Source organism: Macrosteles quadrilineatus, unplaced genomic scaffold (genome assembly GCF_028750875.1).
Source record: "Macrosteles quadrilineatus isolate MER2022 unplaced genomic scaffold, UCM_ALF_1.0 Scaffold_2__2_contigs__length_208266976, whole genome shotgun sequence".
Classification (NCBI taxonomy): Eukaryota; Metazoa; Arthropoda; class Insecta; order Hemiptera; family Cicadellidae; genus Macrosteles; species Macrosteles quadrilineatus.
In genome coordinates, this window is record NW_026542595.1 from 113,324,314 (window position 1) to 113,350,341 (window position 26,028).

A 26,028-nucleotide genomic window follows, 5' to 3' on the forward strand; every position below is an offset into this window, starting at 1 on the left:
TTCTAAAATAAATATAAATTTTTACAAAATATAAAAAGGATGTGTATTTAAGTGCTTTTACTTTTATGATGCTGTTAAATCCAATTAAAATCTTTAAGGACTTCTCCATAAATAAAACCGTTTTTCTTGCAGTATATTAATTAAGCCAGTGGTTTATTCAATCATGTCAGATTGAACTATTCATATTTTTTTACTTTGTACCTATTCAAATTCTAGATATTAAACTTCAGCTGTTTATTACACATGAATTAAACAATTAAAACCAACTTTATTTTTGTTTGTAATGTCATTGGTTTTGATTTACTTTTATTTGTGAGTTGAACTATATTCTGTTATTTTTATCTTGAAAAATGTTGAAATTACTAAGACTAACTAAGGTTATAAAAAATGCTGTAAGTTTATTAGTGTTAGCTCTTAAGGAATTTTAGTAGATTTCCTGTTTTTCTAATAAACTTCAACAATGAAATTAGCAGTTGTGACATTCCCACCAAATCTTGTTTGAAATTATACTTTATTTTTCAATATTTCTATTAGACCTCTTTGTGCGGTATACAATTTGTGTTGGCTACTAACACGAGTAGACTTAAATTGGGCTGCACTTTAGTGTCTTTCCTACACTCATTCGAATGAATATATTGATCGATATATCGATTATTTCATTCGATGTATCAGGTTTAGTTAGTTAACCTAACCCAACTAACCAAATGAAATAATTAATATATTTAATAATCTATATGTATTGATATTTTTCATTCCAATGAATGTAAGACAGATAGCCTACTAAAGTGCAGCCTTAAAGTGTAAATTTTACATGAAAATCGTTTCATAATGTTACAATTTAGCTAATAATCATAGATAAAATCACATTAATTTTCAACAGAGATGAATATTTTGACACTATACTAACATAAAGTTTGTCTCATTTATGGGGTTTTTAGCAAGCAAAATTCCCATAAATTTTGGGTCCCAATAATCTATTAGGCTAGTTTATTAAAGACCAAAAACAAAAAATTACCAAGCATTAACCCTGACAATATAAGAGATAATAAATTCAAAGTAATCCCAAACTGTTGTTAAAGTTGTTTACACTATCTTACAAAATTAACATGTTGTTAAGTTAATTGTTGTGGTAGAAAAAGCTATGAATTTGTGTATACCAATTACGTTGTTTGAATATGTATTACCAATTCGACCAGTAATTTTGGTCAACGTTATTCCTTTGTAAACATTTTAGTTCTTTTCTTATCAAGTTGCTTAAGATATTTTTTAGATAGTCACTTGACTGTTGAAAAGAAATTTAAATTTATGTTACAACATGCAAACTTACAACTGCAAAAATTCAAGTCCTTTTTTCAGAAGACCCATTTCTCAATTAGAGGAACGTCGTCAAATCCCGTTGTGACGATAGAAGAAGGCCAGCTCCGAGGGAGAGAAGTCACTGCAACATCTTTTCAAAAGAAAAAATATTTTGCATTTCAAGGAATTCCTTATGCTCAGCCGCCTGTTGGGAAACTACGCTTTAATGTAGGTATTTGATTTTAACTATGTTTGCACTTATTGTCTATCCTAGAATTCCTTTTTATGTTCATTTCACCATTATTATTTCAATGTATGAAGGAACTAATAATTGCAGACACATACACATTCATTTTCAGTTTTTACTTGATGTTATCATGCTATATTGTATCTGTACATTATTATTTTACTAAGATTATTATTTATTTCAAAGCAGTTAGTGACGAGTCTAGTATGTAGCCTATTCGAGTAGAATGTGGTGACAACTCAGAGAAATAATCTGACCTTATCCCAAGCATATTCAGCGCTCTTGACTCGGGAGAATCGTCTAGCAACGTATTGTATAATTAGCGTAATTACGTATAACTAGCGACCAAAAATCTAATTCATTGACCACATTGAACCAAGAAACAAATCTTCATAATAAACAAATTTACAAAAATAGCAGAACGAAGCATAACAGCTGGGTTGGTAAATTTTCTTCATAAGAGATACATTGGGATTTTGATGGCCTGTGGGGCAAAGCCAGAGGACTTTTATTACATGAATTTTTGAAGGGGGGCATATACACAAAAAATACTTAATTTTGACACATCCTTTGTAAAAATCCGTCCATTATTAATGGATGAGTAATGTTTCATAGAAATCACCTTCTCGTATTACATAGGTAAGGATGGAGTCTACTCGACTACTTGTTTCACTTGATACTTAATAAATATAATTCTTGACTTGTTTTAGCACCAAAAGCAATGTTACAATGTTAACGCATGGGTATTTGCAGTAAAATCAAAATCAAGAGAAAATTAAGGTGTAAACTTTGATTTTTTCGTACAAAACTATAACCAGGTTTTAGGTATAAGTACCCTGTCTCAGATTAAGTTGAGGCTATCTACCTAAATGGTGGACCAGGAAAGTAGCTGGGTCAACAGTGCAAGATCTACGTCTCATTAAATATACCAATTTAAAAAGTTGAAACGAATAGCCTAATTGAAAAATTGAATCGTGGCAGGACCCCGAGCCAGTAAAACCATGGACCGGAGTGCGAGACGCGCTCAAGGAAGCTCCAATGTGTCCTCAGAACCACATCTTGCTGCATTTGGTATTGGGCGAGGAGGACAACTGTTTGGCATTAAACGTCTTCACTCCTCGAGTAAGTACATAACAATCTAAATAGACTCCTCAATCAAGCACCATGGAGAAATTATCCAAACCAGAACATGAGGAACTGAGAAAGTGTTGAGTTATCAAGTTACTGCACAAAAATAAGTTCTAATGTTATTATTTGTACCAATTTTTCTAACATTCAGGCAGGAAAATATGGTACAGTAAAACCTCATTAACTCAACATCCAGTAACTCGACAGTCAACAGCTGATAGACCAACAGCTGACGGTGCAGTCTAGCTGGCTTTGTCTTACTATTGTGTTTGACTTTTCAAGTCCAAGAATTTCTCTATTTTACAGTAAAATTTCCTGCTACCTATTACATTCATTTGTTGTATCTTTTGGTAAAAAAGTTAATTAATCAAAACCCATTAAAAATTTCAATGTTCTAGATAACTCGATAACCTCTGGGTCCACAAATTGTCGCGTTTTGCTGTAATCGGAAATGATTGTACAACAATGGTACATAACCTAACCTTACCTAAAAAAGTAATTTCAACAGAAGGAATTTTAATAAATCTGCTAGTTTAATAATGCAAGTTTGCCTCAAAAATGAGTTAATTGGTTTCACAACCACACATTTTGTGTGCAAAATAATGGACTAGAGTACAAAAAAATAATAGAATATGGAAGAAAACCTAAAGTACATTTACTGAACTGCGATAAACAAGTTATTTAAGATGGTGTGGACAATTTCTGTCTACATTGAGTGAATGTCATACTCTGGTTATTCAAACCATCCGAAGTCTGAAAATGGATCATAGAATGAAAGAGAGTTAACTGTAATAGAGAGTCAATGTGTAGGGTTTTTAATTCACCTTTTGAAACAAAATGAACTGTAATTAGTGTATTTTAATGAAGGAAATATTTTTTTGCCAGAGATTGTTGCATTGTAATTTCTGTAAAACTTTATAGTGTTTGAGAGGTGTTGTGGGTGTAAGCAAATAAACTTTTGACTGTGGTCAAATCAGCTTGTTAACGTAAAAAAGACAAGCTGAAAACAACACAGGCAGCGGGGGTTAAGAATATGAAACTTCCTCTATCATTTTTGTAAGTTTTTCCTTTTGTATCTGGTTAGCTACCCAAAAGCGCAGATGAGCCGCTGATGCCGGCCATGGTGTGGATCCACGGTGGCGGCTTCACCTTCGGCAGTGGCAACACCGACGTTCACGACCCAGACTACTGGATGGCACAAGACGTCGTCATCGTTACTTGCAACTACAGGGTCGGCGTGTTGGGTGAGTGAATGTGAAAATTATAGAAAATGCTCGCAAAACAATACTTTGTAGAGGCCTTCTACGATGAACCAACAACGTTTTTGTGTTTGTATCGTCTGTGTTTTAATTGTGTTTTTTATGAGTTGCTAGCGTTGAAAATGTTTTCTTTGCAACGAAACATGTAAGCTGATGAGCAATAGTAATCATTGGACTATTTGACGGAGGTAAAACCTATTATTGTCTGAGCAATGTTTGCTTTTTAGAAATTTGTGTGATGATAGCAGGCTTGCTAATAAGAAAGAGACAGATCTGGTACAAGAAACACCGTACACTATACACACAACATTAGAATATTTTACTGTCACGGGCAGTGCTTTTGTACAAAGAAGGCATGAATAAGTAAAGTGTTTTTGTTTCTTTTGCCAGTTTAAGCCTGAAGTATGGCTGTTTACTTACGGGACACCCTGTGTAACTCAATGCATCACTACCTACAATAGTGGGGAAGCGAGCTGGTCTAGTGGTTAGAGTGCGGGACTCCGGTTCCTGGGGTCCCGGGTTTAAATCCCGCCAAATCACCAATGGATTTTATCTTTTATATTGCCGTAACCCCTAGGTCTAGCCTGAAGTAATGAGAAAAATAATTCCAAGCTCGTGCCTAGCATCCTAGGACAAAAAAAAACCCTGTATTGTCATTGTTGAAGATGACTGTATCATACCTATTTTCAGAATTTTTGTGTGAATAGTAAACCTGTAAACCTGAATGGGGAAGGGTCCTATCCAGCCCAAGACACAGAAAATCTTATACACGAAAAATTAGCAAACTGTTTCCTTCGCCATATATTCTTTTCCATTCATGTACGCCTGCTACTGCTATCCTACAAAAAAACCCTAAAAGCCTAAAAACCCAGGTCCCTTCCTCTATCTCATGTTATATTCCCAAACTAAATCTGTCATACTAAACTGGTAAATGTATACTAACACCGAACTTGACAAACAAATGATTTTCCAGGGTTCCTGTCGCTGGGTATCCCAGAAGCTTCTGGTAACGCAGGGCTGAAGGACCAAGTCATGGTGTTGAAGTGGGTACAACGGAACATCGCTCAGTTTGGAGGAGACCCGAAAAAGGTGACCATGTTTGGTGAAAGCGCGGGATCGGCCTCAGTACATTACCACCTGCTGTCTCCAATGTCTAGAGGTGATTGCTAGATTTAAAAAGTTTATTTGTGTTTCTACGTTGCAAGGGAACGGTCCAAACCCTGGTCTCGTTACTAACGTAAACCTTTTGTTGGATAGCATTAATGACAAATGCCATCTGTGTTCAGAAACGATCTCACAGAAGTGAACCAGCGACCTTCAGATTTGAAGGCGAGCACTACAACCCAGCTTCCCAGAGAATAACCGAGACAAGGATTTTCTTGCATGTTTTTCAATTGATATTTATCCTACCTTCACAGCTGGAAGTTGGGTAGAGAAATCGTTGTGACAATATTGATGAAATTACCGATAGGAAGTCATGATTGAGTAAATTTCTCTTTTAAGCACAAACACAGTCTTGTTTGTAAAACCTTCTACCCTCAACCCAGTAAATTTTTATAGTGGATAGGTCGAACAGCAGGTTAGCCTGATTAAAAAAATAATTTTTAATACAAAGAAATACCATTTTGAGAACTAGGGGAAGAACAGTATATGTGTGTAAGTATTATGACAAATTCCTATTTCCTTCTTTTTTTACTCAAAACTTACTGTTACATTGTGTGAACCCAACTTAATCGCAAAATGTCAAGCATACTTTTTCCAGCCTGAGACTTCTTATGAAAAGTTCATGATTTAACATAGATTTAATCATTAACCTCCTTTGACGCTTCTATAGCTTTTGAAAAGATCACTTGTTCCTGATATGGATTAATGAAGTACATTTTGATTTCATTGATTATTGTTTTTTCCTCCTATATTTCCTGATACCTACATGTATTGAAGACAAAAATACTTTTGATGACCAATTTCTTTTTTAAATTAGTTCCGTACACAAAAATAAACTATAAGATCCTTATCCTTGTGTTCATTTTAACATTGTCCAGCACCAACCAAGATTGTGTACGGGTTTGTTGTTATGCCTTGTTTGGTTGTAAAAAGGCTTGTTGCAATTTTTAGATTTGATTCACGGAGGAATTCTACAGTCTGGGTCCAGTCTTTGCACTTGGGCTCATAGTTTCAAAGCACTGGAAAATTCTTTTGATATCGGCAAGAGGTTGGGTATGTCTACATCTGATCCACACAAACTCTTAGAGTTTCTGCGAGGTCTTCCGGCCCTGGAAATGGTCAAGATACAATATGACGTTATGACTGAACAGGTATTGTGAGGTTTTAATGGTAAATGTGATAATTGTTTTTTTTATGGTAAAATAAATTGTGATGAGAGATAGCTTTGAAAATCTTGTGTTTTACATCTGGATTATAATTTAGTCATTCCATTTATATGAGCCAACGGTGTTGAAAATTGTTTTGTTAAAAACTTTAACAGAACATTTATACCCATTAGCCACTGAGTGAGTGTGTGTGTGTGTGTAAAATTCTACTTACTCCCTTAGTTTTTGTTACTGTGCTCGTTAATGTATCGTAAAATGTGTTATTGCTTGCAATAAATTGCCCTTTCAGTTATGTTTCGTCGAAAGTTGGTTCATCTTTATTTTCAACAATTCAGGAGTAAAATCAATTGTTGTAAATGGTTTGGACTTTTGTGCTACAGTACTTCAAAAATAATAAAAAATACAAAAACCGACTTGTTATAAAAAAGAAGCAGTGCAAGGAATAGCTCAATAAATATCCTGTTAGTACACAAGTCAGACATTGCGAGACACATGTGGAAACTTTCTCACACCTTTCATTGGTTCATCCAGGATAAGCTGGACATGCGAATGTTCCCGTTTGTGCCGTCTGTAGAGGTGGCAGGCGGGGAAGGACAGCGGTTCTTGACGGAGCATCCTCGGGCCATAATGCAGCGGGGGGACATCGCCCCCGTACCCGTCATCAGCGGAGCTAACAGCAAGGAGGGAATGCTCATCATGAACGGTAACTCGTTTATTTGGTTTACTGTTTGTCTCAGTTATAAGTGCGGCAGACTGTTAAATATCTAATTCCTTTACTTTTTTGTGAAACTTTGTGTTTCAATGCTATTTTTATTTTTTACATATTATGTAGTTATTGAAGATCTCGTCCCCTCTATATGGACTGGCTGTAGCTAATTTATAAAAAAAGAAAATAGTGGAATTAGCCCCTCGCAGAATGTGTCAAAGTTAATTCCTACCTCTAAAGCACAAAATACCAACAACTTTGAACTTTGAAAATTTATTGGACATTTGTTGCTCGGTTATCATCCACAATCTTTTTTCAGAGGTTAACTTCACAGACGACTTTTTCAAGTTGGTCGACCAAAATTTCAACAACATTGTCCCATGGGACCTCGGCCTGCCTCAATGGGCTCCGGACAAACTTAGGAAACACTTCTACGGCGACAAACCGATCAACTGGGACACTCTTGATGAAACTTTGGACGTAAGTTGTTTCTAGACTAAGAACACATTTTACAAGAAAATAGACCTTTTCGTAATTTACTGTACTATTCAAAGTCAAAGGGCGACCAAAATCATTCTACTTTGGTGGTGAGAGAGCCAAAAATATGCTAATTTTATATACAATTGTTTAAACCTGTGAAAACTGTCTACATTTGTGATAACACTGTTCAGAAGAATTCAAAGTACCAAAATGATTTTAAAAATGTGTGAAATGACAATGTATAGAATGAAAATGAGGGATAGCTTACCAGGTAGTCACACAATTTATGGAAATCATTTTCCCATTTATTTAGTCTGTCAAAGCTTTAAATCCTCGCTTCATAATTATTTCTAACACCATTTAAATATTTCTCTCTGTATTTTAGAAAGTGTGATATGTCTAGGGCCTAGTAAGAACTTTTCTTATTTCATTCTAGTGTTTGATCTCACATCTTGGTCTTGTGCTGTAATTAGTTAAATTATTCCTAAATAAGTTAAAACTTTGTGAAAATTTGTTGTGATTTTGTAAAATATCATTTCAGTTCTACGGGGACATTTTCTTCTACTTGGGAATAGACGAGGCAGTTCGTTATCACGTTGTTAGTGCCAAATCACCCATCTTCTGCTACCATCTGACCTACGAAGGAGGTCAAGGACTTTTAACACAGCATCTCCGCCAGAAGTATCCTCAGGCGAAGCTCAAAGGTAATAAATCGGCTTAGCTATGTATTCGTCAAGATAGAAAAGTAGTTTGTAAACGGGCATTCTGATTCATTATTGTGTGAACCAAATCAGAAAGATAAATTTTTGCACAGATTCAATTTTATCCGATGAAAACTTGTAAACCAATTGGTTCACAAAACATATGCGTTTATTCTGGGCTTTGGTCCCAAGGTCTCGGGTTCAAATCTTGTCAATCGCCTAATGCTTTTATCTAGGTGATAATGACCCTCTAGACCTAGCCTTAAGTAATGTGTAAACAGTTGTGGGCTAGAATTAGAGTCCTAGGGTGTGAAGGTGGGACACGAAACAAAATATACGTAGCATATGATTAGTTTTCTTTTGATAAAAACTCTACTGCGCTGACACAATTAATTTGTTATGGATCAACAACCAAAAAGTGTATGATACCATACTAGGTCATACTTATTCATATGTACTTATAGGATTAGTAGAGTCTGTTATCTCCTCTCAATTTATATGATTCCTCTTCACTAAACTATTTTCCACAGCGAAGCTTTTCCATAATTGATACTCAAATAATTTGCGAATTATTTAGAACCTATAAGGCATTCTAGTTGAAAATTAATGCTGTAAAGCTGGGATTTCCTAGAGTCTGTCTTAGTTAATTTAACGGTACTGTTTTCCTAGAAGTGGAAAGCACCGCCACTGAACAAGCAGAAAATTGCTTCTCCGCACTCTGCGTTCCACTTTTGCCCCTGGTAAAACCAGCTTTACATGACTTTTGTGTGCACTATGAATTAGCTGATTTAGAAAGAGTTGCCTACTCATTTTAAATCTGTACATGGTTGATCATAGTCACTATCAACATTTGATCTTGTTGGCAGGGGTTAGCCATGCAGACGATTGGGGCTACATGTTCAAGTGTACTTTGCCTGACACACCGAAGATAAGCCCGGGAAGTACGGACGAAAAAATGACCTCGACAATAACTGGAATTTGGAGACATTTTGCTGAGACAGGGTAAGTTCTTTCTGTATTGGTGGTTTGTAAGGGTACAAGGAGAATATTTATCACGTTTTAACCTGTTGCACTGTCGGGTGTATCGTTCAGGTCTTTCTAGATGCACATGTTTGAATTCCGTACATGTGCAATCTTTATTGAGCTTTATAATGTGTGGCTTACCGGTTGTAGGCTCGCCTTAAATAAACCGTGTCCAGCTCGGGTGGAACGTTTACTTTAATAGGGATTGAACACAACATTTGTTTTGCTTCTTTTCATATAGGAAGATACATATTTTTTTTATTTTGGTTAAATACGGACATATTGTGTTCAAGTACATGTATGATAGAAGACATAAAAGGACATAATCTGAACAAATATTTAAATAGAAAAAAGTTATTTGGGGTCAATAGTTTAACAAAACATCATCATCGTATGACTGTAATTTCTTAAATCACAGCGTATTTTTTTTAACGTGACCAATATTTTTCTGTTTACAGTAACCCAAACAAGGAAGGCCTAGAAGTGAAGTGGGAGCCTGCAGTAGCGGAAGGTTCCAGTTGGAAGAATTACTTGGAGATCAACAATCCATTGGCGATGAAGAACACTCGCATGGAAAAAACACGGATGGAACTCTGGGACACTTTGTTGTGGGCGGACACACAGAAACGTCCTGGCTCTAGCTAAGTTTTTGTCAATTTTTGTTCATTAATTGCTACGTTAAATGTTTTACAGTTGCGAGACTTTGTTTCTGTTTTTAAGTCAGATGTCTTCGAAGACAATCTGTATTGTTACCTATGTTTAAGACATAAAAATAACAATCAACTTTAAAATTTTATGAAAATGAAAATAAAAACAAATATTTAGAAAGTTCTTGGTTTTTATTTGATTTTAACATGCAATAATGAAATCGGCTCTTCTCCATCGTTACATAGATAAGATGGATTTCCAAATTCCATGAGTTGTAGAGTCGATGGTGTGCCTAGGCAATTTACCCTTGTAGGGTCCGAATTAACTTGGTTTTACTAAAGAGATCATTAAAAAAACATGAATTCTGTCAGACAACACTTTAACAATTTTTAAGTTACTGTACTTATTTCATTGTTTAGACAATCCGTTGTAGTTGATTTTTTTAAGAGGTTGGCGGCCTCTTTTAACCTTGCATTTGCCCGCCCACTAAGACTAACTGCCCGTGCGTGGAATGTATCCAGCATAGCAAGGGGTGAGCCCGTACAGTATGAAGGTGAACTGTACTAACACAATTTTTACGACAGTGACCAGGATCCGAACCCATGATAATGCTGCCTTGGGTCCAAAGTCCGTGACACTCCCAACTAAGCCACCAACTGACCATTTATACTAGAACAGATCGTTCTGACAAAAACCTTCATTTGTTTATTCTTACAATCTGTCGTGAAATAAGTACCAGTAATGACTTTAAAAATTGCACAAAAAAGAAGACATCATTCTCATGATAAATAAAAAATATAAAATGTGTTATATTTACAAATTTTAGTTTACTATTACTAATACATATACAACTACAGTCCTGGAAGTCTTCTTCTTTCTTTAATTTCCTGAGTATTCTTTGTGAACTCTTGATCTCTTTGTACAATCATATCTTCAGTCTTCTTCAGGAGATTTTTCAATGTGTCCACATCTTTGGCAGTACTTGATGCTGATGCTGGAAAATTGACAAATTCCATAACAAATGAAAGGGTTTTCTCTACATAACAAATTAAAAACTACCAAAACACTGCAATTCTTATGAATCTTAAATATGTTTATTGTTAAAGTGAATTTAAAAAGTATATATACTTTTTGAGGGTATATTTTAGAACATTTTAGTATCCAACCAAAAATCTTTACTCATGGTATTTATTTATAGTCGATAGCACCAGAATAAATCTGCAATTGTAAAGTTTTCTAAAGAAAATGGATAAATTTAAATGAACGAGGTCATAAATAATGACTAGAGCCTTAGGAAAATAACAATAAATGTAGAATATGAGCCAAAAGACCGAAAATTCTTGACAAAGAAGTGAACATAATTTTACCTGTAATCCTTGGCAAGAATGCTTTCTTTAGATTCTGTGCTGGCAAGTCCACCGCAAGAGTAAGGACAACAGATGCCAACATAACAACAGCAAATTCTGTGATGTTCAACTGTAGATGTAAAAATAAATATTTATTAAAATTTGCTACAGAAAACAATGTTTAAAATTAAAATAATTTACAGAAGTTTAAATCAATACAGTATGCTCCATGCAGACAAAAGAAGTAGAGAAAAGACATTTGATAACATTCAACTAATATAGATTTACAACCGCAAAATGGTTTGTTGCAACTACCGACGCAGTAGCGTGAATTCATTTTTTTCTGTCCTAGGACGCTAGACTCAAGTCGGAGATGGTTTTTCAGATTAGTTCAAGCTAGACCTAGTGGTTGCGGCATTAGATAAAATCCATTGGTGATTTGGTGGGATTTAAACCTGGGACCTCGGGGAATGAAGTACCACACCCTACTTGATAGACCAGCACCATCCTCGACGTTAATCCATATTGGAAATGTTGCAGTTATAGGGATAGTTTGATTAATTTAAATTAAAGTTGTGATTTAAAACTGTCTTGCATAAAGTAGATTGCATGGAAATGTATAACAATTGATTACTGTATGGAATACAATAATAAAGACTACAAACAGCTGTTATCCATTCTTACATAGAATTTTTTAAAAGTCTCGGTTATATTACAAAGTGTGTATGTTGCTCGCTTATAAATATAAAGTTAAGAGGATTGGCGGCCTCTTTTAACCTTGCGTTTGCCCGTCCACATAGACTAACTGCCCGTGCGTGGAATGTATCCAGCTAAGCAAGTGAGCCGGTATAGTATGAAGGTTAACTGTACTGATAAAATGCTGCAGTAGTGACCAGGATCAGAACCCACAACATTGCTGCCTTGTGCCTGACGTCCGCGACGCTACCGACTGAGCCACCGTCTCACCAATACCTGATTCTCTAATAACTATTGGTAACAATTTAAATAAGCATTGGGTTATCTATTAACAATACTATCAGATGAAAAATTGGCATTAGACCAAGATCTTGAACTAGACCATTCTATTACAAAACAACGTAAACACCTATGGAATTGAAAAAACACAATAAAAAAAAGATTTCATTATAAATGGTTTTACCAGTGTGAAGAAGGAGTACTGTTGAGATGTACGTGTCGTAGCGACATTGTAGAAGAATATAGGGAACTGAGTTAGGTAGACTGCGTACGAGAGTTTTGTGAACACAGCAAACCATCCCCAGCCCAGCAGCTGACCAAACCAACCTGCGTAACAAATATCAGTAAAGCTCGCTTTCATTGTGGTGACATGCAAGATCGTGTCTCTGCTGACACAAACGCTTCAGAATGTGTTAGTCCTGTTTCTTAAGTCTTATTTCCTACGTCTTCACCATCAGATTTTATTGTTCCAATTTGATTTCTTGCTAGAGACAAATCCGGATTTTTGACATCCAAATTATCTACGTTCTACTGAAATATGTTCATCTCCTATTCAAAATTAGAAGATTTAAGTACTTGTCTTCAAGGTAAGAGTGCTCTTTAAGATTAGAATTCTTGTTTTCAGGGTTACAGTGCTCGCCTATAAAACTAAATTTGCCGAACTAAAGTCTTTGTGTTGCTAGTGCTCATCTTTGAGATTAGAAAATTCATCTTTCTAATGTGAGTTCTCTCTCGTTAAAATAAAATGTTTACCTACAATATTACACCGCTTAACCCCAAAGAAGCAATTAAATTATGATGAATTTAAATAACGGTCCACAAATCTTACCTCCGTATCCGTAATGTGAGGCGAACAACGCCCAGCTGACGAAGAGAGACCAGACTATTGGTGCGAGGGCGTTGTACAGAGCTGCCTCCTGGGGGTCGTACACGTAACTAGGCCAAGACATGTGGTGAGGTCCGAACACGGGGAGGAGTGCAAACAGCGCACTCATAGTCCAGCCTAGAGCCACCGTTGTCTGCGACAAGGTACAGGATTAATTATCAACAAATAAAATTGATAACAACTTTGCGGGATTTTCACGATCCAGTAAGCGGGATTATTGTTTTGGTCATATGAATACACTTGGCATGCTCTGGCAATTCGAAGAGCTGGTAATAACTTACAATTGACTAAATTAGAACTGTCCTAAACCTTGAAAAAGTTTTTACAAGCAAGATGTATTTAGAAAGAACTGGAACTAGGAGAACAAAACATTCTGTATATTTAAACATGACTCAATGTTGAATGTAGAGTCATTGTTAAAAATAATAATCTACCGAGGTTTCGATGGTCGATTAGATTTCACCTGACAAGAATGAGCTAAGAGAGCAAAAATATTTTGTTGTTCGTAATGTCAATATTATATTGTGTAAATACATACATGGGAGAGTTTACAAGTTTTGTATCGATGGAAGAAGTAACCAAGTGCGATTCCGAGGCAGTACACTGTCGCTCGATGACTCGGCAAAATGTAAGTCTTCTCTGCTGTCTTGAACAACTGCGAAATTCTGTGGAAGGTGTAAGAGCTATAAGTTTTAAATATTTGAGCAAATGTAATAATGAGAATTATGATTAAAGAGAGATATCAAACTATTTCACTTGATGAGTAAAAGATAATACAGTAGTACTGTAAATATTTAATTTGCAACAATTTTAAATTAAATCAAGAGTGCATAACTTAATAACGAACTAAATAATGAATAAGAAAGATTATAGTAACAAAACTTTTACTGGAAAATTAACAATTTATCCATAACCACAACGCTAGCCAGTTCAGCTATTGTAATGCTTGTATAGCAATCTGAAAGTTGCCGGTTTGATCTTGAAAAAAGTCATTAGCTTTTTGGCTAGCAAAACAGCTGTTCTTAGTCGGTAACAAAGCTACATAGATAAGTTGGATTTGAGTTACACAATGTCGACACACCAGAGTGTGTATTTTAAAGGGAAGACGAGTGAGGGACAAGTGTTAATTTAATGAGATTATAGCATTGTTATTGTTACTGACTGCAATCAGCTGTTCTTTTATTAAGATTAAGAGAAAAAGCATTTATTAAAAATCCCAATAATCAAAAACACCTGATCCATTTTCAAACCATCAAAAAGCTTGTGACTTTCTAAAGTATTGAACAAGCAAACCTTTTAAATACTAGGCGAGCATTATATCAACTAATTAAGTTTCCAAATAAAACATTCATTGCGTCCCCATCTCATAACAAAATCAAAAATATATATGTTCTCATAACATGGGCGTAACTCACGGGACTCCGTAGTAGATAACAGTAGCAAGATTTTCAGAAAGAGCGACAGTGTATCTGAGAACAGAAGACCAGAAGGAAACTGCCAATAACATCAGGAACCCCAGCGAGGGACGTCGCCACAGAACATAGACCAATAATGGAGCCATCAGGAATAACTGCATGTCTATACCAATCTGGTGACTGTGCGTCAAACACTGTAACAAATAAGAATTTATATGTATCAAACACTGGAACAGACAAGCATTTCCATGTGTGGAACACTGGAACAAACAAGCATTTCCATGTGTCAAACACTGGAACAGACAAGCATTTCCATGTGTCAAAAACTGAACAAACCAGCATTCCCATGTGTGAAACACTGGAACAAACAAGCATTTCCATGTGTCAAACACTGGAACAGACAAGCATTTCCATGTGTCAAACACTGGAACAGACAAGCATTTCCATGTGTCAAACACTGGAACAGACAAGCATTTCCATGTTTCAAACACTGGAACAGACAAGCATTTCCATGTGTCAAACACTGGAACAGACTAGCATTTCCATGTGTCAAACACTGGAACAGACAAGCATTTCCATGTGTCAAACACTGGAACAGACAAGCATTTCCATGTGTCAAACACTGGAACAGACTAGCATTTCCATGTGTCAAAAACTGAACAAACCAGCATTCCCATGTGTCGAACACTGGAACAAACCAGCATTCCCATGTGTCAAACACTGGAACAAACCAGCATTCCCATGTGTGAAATCCTGGAACAAACAAGCATTCCCATGTGTGAAACACTGGAACAAACAAGCATTTCCATGTGTCAAACACTGGAACAGACAAGCATTTCCATGTGTCAAAAACTGAACAAACCAGCATACCCATCTGTCAAACACTGGAACAAACAAGCGTTTCTATGTATCAAACACTGGAAAAAAACAAGCATTTCCATTAGTCAAATACTGGAACAAACAAGCATTTCCATGCGTCAAACACTGGAACAAACAAGCATTTCTATGTGTTAAATACTGGAACAAACACGCATTTCCATGTGTCAAATACTGGAACAAACGCGCATTTCCATGTGTCAAACACTGGAACAAACAAGCAAATTTTAGGAGGGGAACCATCCTCCTAATCTCCCCCCCCCCCCCTCTGTAACCGCCACTGGTATATGTATATACTGTATTTATTACTGGCATATACTGTAGCTAGTTGACTAATATTTTATTAACTTCGGAAAGGGTTAGATTTTTCTACTTCAAACAAGAGTCTAGAAGAAAAGAGAATCTAATGTACAAGCCAATCTCTTATATGTTGGGTTACATATTCAATTATTTAAGTATCCCCTAATTAAATTGCACCAGTAACAATCAACAATAAAAAAAAAAAAAAAACAGTGCATCCTTTTTAAACTTCTCAAAATTATTATAAGGAAATACTTTTGAATCTTGGAGATGAATACACTGTTAAATTGGCATAGTAGACTTTCGGGATGTGTTGCAGCGATTTATCTTTGAGGCTGATTTCAATTTAACTGGAAAATTGCAAGTTCAATGATGCAATGTCATTTACCGAAGACAATATTCTGTCTACTTTGACTGAGGAAGTTTACCATAAGATTATGTTACTTGTTACTAGGATATCTTCCTTAATGGGATTTCAACTGAGCTTAACTGTAAGGAAGGAGGGAGAATAGAAAAAAACAATTTAAAGTACTGTTGCAGAAACGGAAAACTATTTTCTAGCAATACCACTGGAAGCCCGAAGATTAAAGTCTTTCTGCTTTGTTAAACTCACCATCTGGGTGAAGGGGAAGTGGTTGTGTATGAAGAGAAGATTGCGCCACCAGTAGCTATGGCACAAACTAGCGTACTTGTTGACCAATAGTCCCCACATTGGTCCGGAACCCAGGCTGGGCAACACGGCAGAGCAAAACACAATCAGTGCTGCCAGGCTTGGAGCCAACCTGCAGAAGAATTAGAAATTAGAATTTAGAAAGAAAAACAGTTAAATTTACAAATTCTTTTCTATTTGTACAGTTTCAGAAACTAATTTGCTATCTTATGCTGAATAACTAAATGAATAGTGTTCTCGTGATAATCATGAGCCTTGGGAAAAGGCAGTAACCTTTGAAGATCAAAACTGGACCCAGCTGTCCTTGATCATTAGGCTTTTTAAATAGTCCTGGCTATAGAAACAGCTGATCTGAGTCAGTAACAAAGGTTACTCAATGTTTTTCACTGTTCTACACTCATTATTGTTCTACACTGGGCTGGGACGGTGGCGTCGTCCTGAAATCCAGCTACTAGAAGGTCACGAATTGTGGATATTTATAGGCATGTACTGTGGATGCGATACTCCCTTGTGTGGATTAACGTGAGCACTACAACTATCCTGATAATTAGACAAATTTGTTAATACCAAGGCAAAAATGTGGTTCGGATTCTACTATAAACTGTAGGTTCCTTATTGGCCATCAGCTGTATGGGCTATTAATTAACAGCTGTGTCTAAGGAATATGTCAGCCTTAGTCGCTAACAAGACTACAAGATCGCACCACTCATCCTTCACTCATATTTGGGCTAAAATATGCAATTAGTGGCGTCCCCATCTTATATAGATGATAAAATTGATCATTCACTTTTATTATTGGCTGTTGGATACCCTTGTACTAAGCTAAAAATAGACAACTTTTTGTCAATGTCTGTTAACATGTTATGATTTAAAGTACAAAGTAATCAAAATAATCATTGGTAATATTTTTGGATTCGTCAAGTCAACTCACTATGGTTTTATTGAAATAGCCTTTGATATGTTTACCTGAAAAACCGAGAGATTAAAGAATCGACCAAGTTGAGAGAATTGCTTCGTCTCAGCTCTCTCAAAAATGATCTCGCAGACAAAATTCCCGAAAGCAGAATAAATGAGTCTGTGTACAGAATGGCTGTTCTTCCAATCATAGACCATGATTTTCCTATTACCTGTAACAGAATTGCAAAAGTAAAGATATATTATATGTCTGTATACAATGATTGACTTAATAACCTTTATTTTTACTTTCTCCTATACATAGTATGGTTTTACGTGGTAATATCCGTTTTGCGGTTTTCAAAGTGATGTCTGTTTGTGGATGTATAAAGAGCAAATACAATCCTTTGTCCACATATTATAGGGGGAGAAAGTAAAATGTTTTACACAAATTTTAATTGTAAAAATAACACAAATTAAAAACTACTTGCCTGTGCCAGATCTGTGCGGTTTGTGTAAGGCAAGAACATAAGTGCCATCTGTTTGTGAGAGAGCAACAGTCCGAAGGCATTCAGAGCTCTAGCACCATGCAGACCTGCAACCTCATCCTGCCTGGCCTCGGTGTTCAGAAGACTACGGATGTTGCGGGTGAGCGAGAACGCTCTTAGAATTTCCCTCAGGTTGTCTGTGTAAAGGAAAAACTTGTAAACAACAGTAGAAAGAGTAAAGTTAACTGCTTTCATTATTGTTTGTTTCATCGTTGTTTTCTAACAAAAGGTTGATTTCACGATCGAAATTAGGTTTTGGATCCTTACTAAAGATGTAAAAAATGCTGAAAGTGTTTAAGTACACCCAAAAAATGACTTGGATGTTAACTTACTAAGAATTGAATAAACAAAAGTTAATACAGTCAAAGAGTCTAAACAATAAAATAAAAAAGAAATAATAGACATAATTATTACATGGAAATTTATTCTAGGTTAAGAACTATTATAATGTTCAAACATTGTTTAACAGCTGAATCGGTTCATTTAATTTTCAACTTATCTTATGGATAGTGCTGTAAATGAAAGGCAGAATCTACAACATTAGTGTTGTGTTCCAAACATAATTACTAACAATATTTCTAATTTGTTCTATTATCACTAACAAGGATTCCAAGTTATTGACTTACAGAAATAAACAATTACCTGATTGTAAACTAAATCCAGTTTTAGAGCTGATCATATCAGCTGCTGTCCCAAGCACGCAGAGGAGAAAAATCAGAATAAAGAAGCTCCTAAAACAAAAATTAATTGGTTCAATTTTTGATGAGGTTCAATGATTTTACTCTCTTTTGGAAATAACACATTACCATAAAGCTGAAATTTGCAAAACAAAATTAATTTAACCTGGCCAATACGTTCCTGTCCCATACAAAACATTCCTTTCCAAAGCTAAGGTCGTATTTTACTCAAACTGTAAACGTTTTTACGCAACACTACATTAATTTGATGAACTTCCCACGCAAGGATTTAGTCCAGAAAACAGCTGTTTGCCACCAGCTTATTCAAATGGGGTTTCATTGCGTACTACTGTACTGCAATGAGTTTTACCGGACACCAATCAGCTGATTATACCGTATTTGGGTGGCAATGAGTGGTTATAACAAAAATATAACCTCTCTTAGAGGTTATGGCTAGTGATTTTTAGTCCTTTAGTTGGTGGAAATATATAAGGATTCGTACAGATTTAGTAGTATGGCGTAAACTATCGTACGTAACTCGTCCAAAATGTGTATACCGGACTCGTATGGTAATCCCGTACTCGACTTCGTCTCGCACGGGAACGACCACACTCGTCCGGTAAACACTTATTTTCAGGACTAGTAACGTAATATACTATTGAGTTTAGCAGAGGTATAAAGAGCTTTGGCAATCTTAATGTTTATTTTCCAATACAAATTAATCCAGATTCATAAGAACTTTTAAGTGTATAACTACACCTGCCCAGCCACATTAAAAAAATACAGACATTCTGGTCATGGTGGCGACAAAATGGCGATCAAAGTGTCATCTGCCACTTTCAAAGGACTCAAACCATATGGCAAGAAAACATCGATAAAAGTTATCAACCTTGGGCACACTATGGACACATGAAGAGATGGAAGTTTTCGAGGTGTTGTCTTCCGAATTACTTAACGAGAGGCTACATACCTTGTTGCCAATCTAATCCTAGGTCGACTGAGTGACGACCGGATCCGACACTCTTAAGGTGTCATTACAAAGCCCTATACCTTAGACTTGAGTCTGTCACTCCTAAGAAGTTGTCAAAAAGTAAAATATTTTTATGAAAAAAGACTGCATGGCTGCGGGTTCAGGAAAAGACTGACTGTCGCTGCGTCCTTCACCTCCTACCCTACCCCTCTCATTGTTATCAACTCCGTTGTCTTTTGATAATTTCTCTACATATGAGGTTGCTTGCATTATGTCTGACTCAACTGTTTTTCTTGTAAGGTCACCCTAATGATGATGATGATGATTATGATCTAGCAGCACTCACCATCCCAGTAGAGAAGTGAATCTAGACATAACTGCAGGATCCTCCCTTGCCTGACATAATTCAGCGTCTGCCCGAGCTGTGATCACAAGTCCTCTCTGTTCTCGTCCGTTCTCCAACAAGCTGTCAAGAGCTGCCTGTAGATGCTTGGATGTACAAGCCGATGGAATACACACAGCCCAGTTTACCATAGACCACCTCGGCAACCTGTGTCCTGGCTGGAATAGAAAGGTAATTTATCTCCGTTAAGTTTTTCAATTTTGTTTCTTTCAATATCTAGGTGGCTATCATAGAGTTACAGGTTTACCAAAAGTATAGGGATAATATTTTGATTTCACACTAAGAATAAGAATGAGAATTTTTGCCAGCTTGTGTGGCATCTTCAGAAAGGCCTTCTTAAGTTGTTTCACTATCACTATCACTATAGTATATACTTACAAACGGAAGATATTTACATATCGGAGGTCACTATAATGAACAACGCGATGACACCCTCACACTCATTTTAGGGTCGAAGTACATTTAGTCACACAGTTACCTACATTGTGTACAGAGGCAAGCTGGTCTAGTACCACTGGACTTTGATCCCGAGGTTCAGGGCTCAAATCCTATTAATCACCAATAAAATTTATCAAAGTTATAATGATGCAACCTCTAAGCATCCTATGATTTGAAGATGAGTCATAAAAAATAATAATAACAAACCTACATCGTTTACGGAGCTGGTCAATGCGTGGTGTGCGTGTAGCCGGGTGTCCAGGTCATCCAACCTCGATGGCAGTTTCAGGTCTACGGTGATCAAACAATAGCGGCCTCCCGCATTCATACACTCGTCAAAATCCCCGAGTTGGTTGATATTTCCCCGCAGAATCCCTGAAGGGAACTTTGCCCAGGAGTCCAACACTGCAAACAGGAAATGTAATTAAATATTTGGATTTGTTAAAGAGGTTTGCAGTCTTGTTTAACCTTGCATCGTCCCCCTTCACATAGGTTTTAGACCTGTATGTGGAATGTATTCAGCTAAGCAAGGTGAAGGAGTGAGCAAAAAAGTACAAGATTTGAACAGTACTTATTGGCTACAGAAAAGCTTTTGGATACAAACATGGGTATTATGTATTACCATTGTGCACAAACAATGATTTTAAGGGTTAAGAATGGCATTGGTAGAACTTTTCATGCTTAGTGAAAAACATTTTTAATATTTGTAACCATTTAACCTTTATTTTATTAATATTTTCATACGTTTTTCATTGCACACGTTTAAACTATTCTTGAGTACTAGCAAAGGAGCTAAAATCTACTTTCGCCCATTTATTATTATTATAAATTTAATACTCTGTGCTGTTACAGAATGCCAGGAAAACAGTGTAAATTACAGCCTTCATATTTGGCACCAGTGGTAATTTCCCCGTCAATCCTGAAAGTAAATATACATTGACCCTTTTGGCTTGAAGATGGGCCAATACTTGGAATAATATCTCTGTGGCTTAGTGCCACGGGGGTTATGTGGGCGTCGCTAACTGTTTGTTATATTCTAGACAAACATTACTTTGTTTGGTAAAAAGTGATTGAAAAATATGTTAAATTTTTAAGGTTAAAAAAATAAACATGGACTAAATTAGGTTTTTTATAATACGTAAATTATGTAACTTTACTCAGGAAGATATAACAATTACTTTAGTATAAAAAGATTAAATTAATTCAATATGAAAAGTATTAAAAAAACTATTGCTGTATCTTTGCAGCAATGATATTAAAAGTATTAAAAAGATTTAAAATGTATTTTGGGATTATGGTATCTAAATAATACCAATAATACCCATACTGTCCAGGAATATCCAATACTACCATAACTAATATCAAGTATAGTACAAGGTAATAAATGTATTGAAGTATTATTATGATATTAATATATTTAAATCGTTGAACATTTTCAAAGAATTAGGCGTATGACATAAAAAGCCAATTTAAAAATATATCTGCAAATCTATAAACCAAGAGAATCTATTAGAGATCTATTATCTATTGTCAAGAGGAAATGATTAGACAGTGTTCAATATGTTTTTATATATCAAAAACTAACAAATTTTTCTTTAATTTTAAAACTTTCAGTGGTATGTAATACAAAAAAATGAATATTTACTCAATTTCGTATAAACATAAAATGAAACCATCTTGGGTCACATAATGTTTTTGTTTACAGTCAGAGGCACGTGAGAGTTATAATTAAACTCAGACCTGAGACGAGGAAGTAGGGTTTCTGCAGTTTCCTCAAAATAACTCTGACTCTTTGATGCATTCGTAAAGTCACTGTGACACTTCCATCCACATCTGGCTGCTCGAGTAATCCAGATTTTACCAGAGTTGTTTATATTTAACTTTTAGAATTCAGTTGAAACTAGTTGCTGAATAGGGTACAAAGATTAAAACAAACGATTGTTAAAATTGGTGTAATTGTGTTTTAACGTCCAGCTTTGGCACAATATGGAAGAATGTTTTAAAATAAAATTTTCATTTTAATTTTACCAAAGTAAGATGTCCAAAAATAGTTGAGCAAAAGTACAAGTACACCGTGCTTTGGTGATTTGTCATTAAGGGGATATTAAAGTTTTATTGATAAATTGTGTTTTCACAAAACTACTTTATATTATAAGGGTCATAGAGTTATGCAATGGATTACGTTCGTTTGATCTTTGTTTTTTGCTGCTGATTTCTTGTCATTTAACCAATTTTAGCATGATTTCAGCCAAATAATACAAATGATTTATATTGTTTGTCCTATGGCATTAAAGCCAAAGAGTGATTAAGTTACCAAAAACGGTATTTAAGAGATTATCGCAAACATTTTCTATCACAAATAAAGTAGCTTAAATTAAATCATGAATGCAATTTTAGTTGGCATTAGTGCATCCAAAATGTAACTAACACGAAATTCCCATAAAACAGGCTTGTCTATACTTGCACTAAAGTCACATGTTCAATCCACACTGTTGATAAATAAAGAGAAAAAATATAAAACTCACTCTGTAAGGCTGGAAGTTCAAGTTTCTCCGCAGCATGAAGCAACTGCAGACTCTGTGTTCTGCAGTCGTCTGTAGTGCTACGCAGCAAGTCTGTGGCAGAAGGCAGCCATGACAGAACCTCACTTAGGGTGAGTTCTGAAGCAGGTGCAAGGTCTGGAAAAACAGTCGGTAAATATTGTGTCGATTAGTAAGGATTAGTAGTGGACTGACTTGAGTCTCCGAACGCTGAGAGTCCATCACTAGACGTTAGTGGTATTAAATTAATCCAGTGCTAGTAAACTGTTGAGATTAGTTGTGTAAACGTAAATTTACCGATGTGGAAAGGCTCGCAAAGGTCGTGAAATATATCACTTACCAACAAGGTTCTTTGGGGAAAGCAGAGTCGGAACACTGTTTCAACGCGTCCCCGCCTCACCAGTACTGGTTGAGATGTTCAAAATAACAAAAGCAACAAGGAAAAGGGTTCTCGTGCGAATGCACATCTTGCTTAACACTCTTAATGACATGATCGATACATATCAAAAGTAATATTCTGTAGCAAAAATTGTAAAATCCTTGAGCAATTGGGTAGTACAAATTTAATGGTTTTAATAATTCATTTTAATGAAACAGCTGATCATAGTCAGTAACAAAGCTACACAAGGCATCTCACTCTATTCTACCTCATATTTAGCTCAAAAGCATAAAACTGTGTTCTTAACTCAATTTAACGATAAATAATGATTTCACATTAATGCCAACCCGACCACACGATCATAACCACTGTCGTTTTAGATAATCATTTTCTGGAAATCTACAATATTTTATTTGGGAGTCTTAAGTTTTGCGATAATAATTTTTACAACCGGCAACTGCACAAAACGTCATTCCACTATTTTGAAAACATTATAAAAACAATAACAATCAAATCAAAACAAATACATACTAAAATGACAGTTACAATCAGGTAATCTTTTTTTTGCATTCCAAGTGACGTCAGAATATGACGGGAACAGCTCAACTATGTATTTTTCCTTCCACCATGACACAAGGCATCTCACTCTAGTCTACATCATATTTAGCTCAAAAGCATAAAACTGTGTTCTTAACTCAATGTAACAAAAATAATAATAATGATAGTATCGTTTTTTTTAAGGAGCTTGGTGGCTTCTTTAACCTTGTATTTGCCCAGTGCATTTGCCGATACAGTAAAAGGGATCTGTACTGATAAACTAGTCGCAGATACAGGATCTGAACCCGCAACATTACTGCCTTAGGTCCGAGGTCCGTGGCGCTACCGACTGAGCCACCGACTCACGATTCACAATTCTCGGATAACAGAATATGTAGATAAAGTTAATGTTAACAGTTAATTATCTAGATGATTAATTCCTTTAGTAAATAAGTACATACACTATCTTACCAAACAGAATTTGACCCTGACGATATTTAATAAGCTTTAAAATGAATAAATAGCATTAGAAGAATTTGATAAGTTTATTTAATTTTTAAAAACTGCCATCAGAATACATACTTTATTAAAAACCTCACTTTTGAAAGTAGATAGAGCCAGCATGATTTCATAACAACCTCATCACATTATTTTTGATTAGAGAAAAGTCTTAAACCCTTAATTACTCAGAGTTAAAGTACCGGTACACACATTTTTATTTTGTAAAAACAAAACGTTCTATCATATTTAGAACATATCTATGTTGCTTAAACAATTTCTTATGTACTAATGTTCCCACAACATTCTTTTCTCTTACCAGTAACATTAATAGCTTCAACTCCAGAAGATACAGTCCCTACCAGAAGCACACCCAACCACAACATTGCTACGAGTGACATTCTCAGCTCTCATTGTTCTAGTAAACAAATTCAGTGAAAGTTTGCATCTAATTCAAATCACACTTCCCATTTCTCAATCAGTTGTTAATTGAGTAATTGAATTTTAATCCTGATTCTACTTTAAGACTGTTGTGTAAAATTGATTACTGTCATGATGGAGTTAAACACTTTTGTGTTAATCTAACGTTATACTCCGTTCACAAAATTTAGGCGGTTTTAGGGGAAGAAATCTATCCCCTCCACTTGAACCTAATTTTAAAAATAAAAGCTCAACAGCTGAGATTTGCCAATATATAAATCAGCTGTGCCATATACCATATATTAAGTAAAAAAAAGTAGTAAGGGAACTGCTCCTAAAACCGGCTAAATTTTGTGAACGGTATATATTAACTTGCGATGGGGTGAGAATGCAGAAGATCAAGAGTATTCTATACAATTTAATCCAATCAGCTGTTTGACAAAATAAATTTAGAAGATTCAAGAGCAAAATAGTGTTTGAGAATCAAGTGAGGTAAAAACGTAGCCATTGTGATTTTAAAACGTTTTTATAAGCTTGCTTTCTTGTCCGGTAGTTTTGCAAGTTTTGCAATCGATATTAAACCAACTTCCCTGATGAGCTATAGAGACTTGAAACTTGAAACATAGCCCACAAATGGATGACAATGCAATATTAAATCATTTTATTTTCAGATTTCCCTTGGGATACGCCCCATGGGCTTCCAAAGTTTCAATGTTTATATTTTGGAAGAATGTAAATACTTCTTATTGTTTTAATAAATACTGATAAACATTTATTTTCCAAAGCCCCAACCTAAAAGTCTTAGTTCCTAAAGCAAAGATTTATTTAGTCTGAGTTATTTGTCCTTTTTACGGCAATTTATTTTACACCTGAAACATAGCAATGAATTGATGAATGAGTTGGGATCAAAATCTGGTTGTGAGTCGAGGTACACAATCTATTTTTTAAATGCAGGTGACTGTCTAAAATATTCAAAGTCCAAACCTAACAGGTTCAAACATGATCGAGTCTATTTTAACAATAGAATATTTTTTTTGTTTCCATACATTGAAAAGCATTAACACAAAATAGAAATTTAAACACTTATTATAATTCTATTTCTAATACACAAAGTCAATCCAATGTCAATCTCATAAGCTTAGTTTTTGGATCGTACACTTGTTAGACTGCCAAATGAAATATTTCCTCTAAACCTACTTAATTTCAATTGGGCGACATATGTACTTTCTTCTGAAATTGTTTGGATAATTCGACTTTCAGTAAGCATTACAAAACAATTGTTAATTTATGTGCATTAATTTTGCTGTTGTATCTCTTTATACCAGCTGAGCTTGAAACTATAACCTTTATTGTATAGTTTCAGTAGAATCTAGATTAATTAATTAATTTAACAACCAAAAAATATTCTAAAATTTTATTATCTTAACTTATTTAATTA

At 35.4% G+C, this 26,028-nt stretch overlaps 2 protein-coding genes across 2 annotated transcripts; one reads left to right on the plus strand and one right to left on the minus strand.

The window, feature by feature from the left end:
* The first annotated feature begins 286 nt into the window (after positions 1 to 286).
* Positions 287 to 9,998, plus strand: LOC128983907 (esterase E4-like). Its single transcript, XM_054403167.1, has 11 exons — positions 287 to 392; positions 1,357 to 1,524; positions 2,525 to 2,665; positions 3,756 to 3,915; positions 4,904 to 5,089; positions 6,046 to 6,245; positions 6,792 to 6,963; positions 7,286 to 7,446; positions 7,988 to 8,150; positions 9,014 to 9,149; positions 9,629 to 9,998. The coding sequence occupies exons 1-11, from the start codon at positions 351 to 353 to the stop codon at positions 9,813 to 9,815; spliced, it is 1,716 nt and encodes a 571-aa protein (XP_054259142.1). The 5' UTR covers positions 287 to 350; the 3' UTR covers positions 9,816 to 9,998.
* A 596-nt stretch (positions 9,999 to 10,594) lies between these two features.
* LOC128987161 (O-acyltransferase like protein-like) lies at positions 10,595 to 24,588 on the minus strand. The gene is made up of 14 exons (XM_054407898.1): positions 24,490 to 24,588; positions 22,742 to 22,894; positions 20,428 to 20,621; positions 19,722 to 19,936; positions 18,371 to 18,459; positions 17,672 to 17,865; positions 17,253 to 17,413; positions 16,230 to 16,398; positions 14,441 to 14,634; positions 13,564 to 13,690; positions 12,969 to 13,158; positions 12,324 to 12,466; positions 11,186 to 11,294; positions 10,595 to 10,812 (listed from the first exon to the last, which is right to left on the minus strand). Exons 1-14 carry the CDS (start codon positions 24,569 to 24,571, stop codon positions 10,670 to 10,672), a joined length of 2,163 nt encoding a protein of 720 aa, XP_054263873.1. The 5' UTR covers positions 24,572 to 24,588; the 3' UTR covers positions 10,595 to 10,669.
* Between the last annotated feature and the right edge of the window lie 1,440 nt (positions 24,589 to 26,028).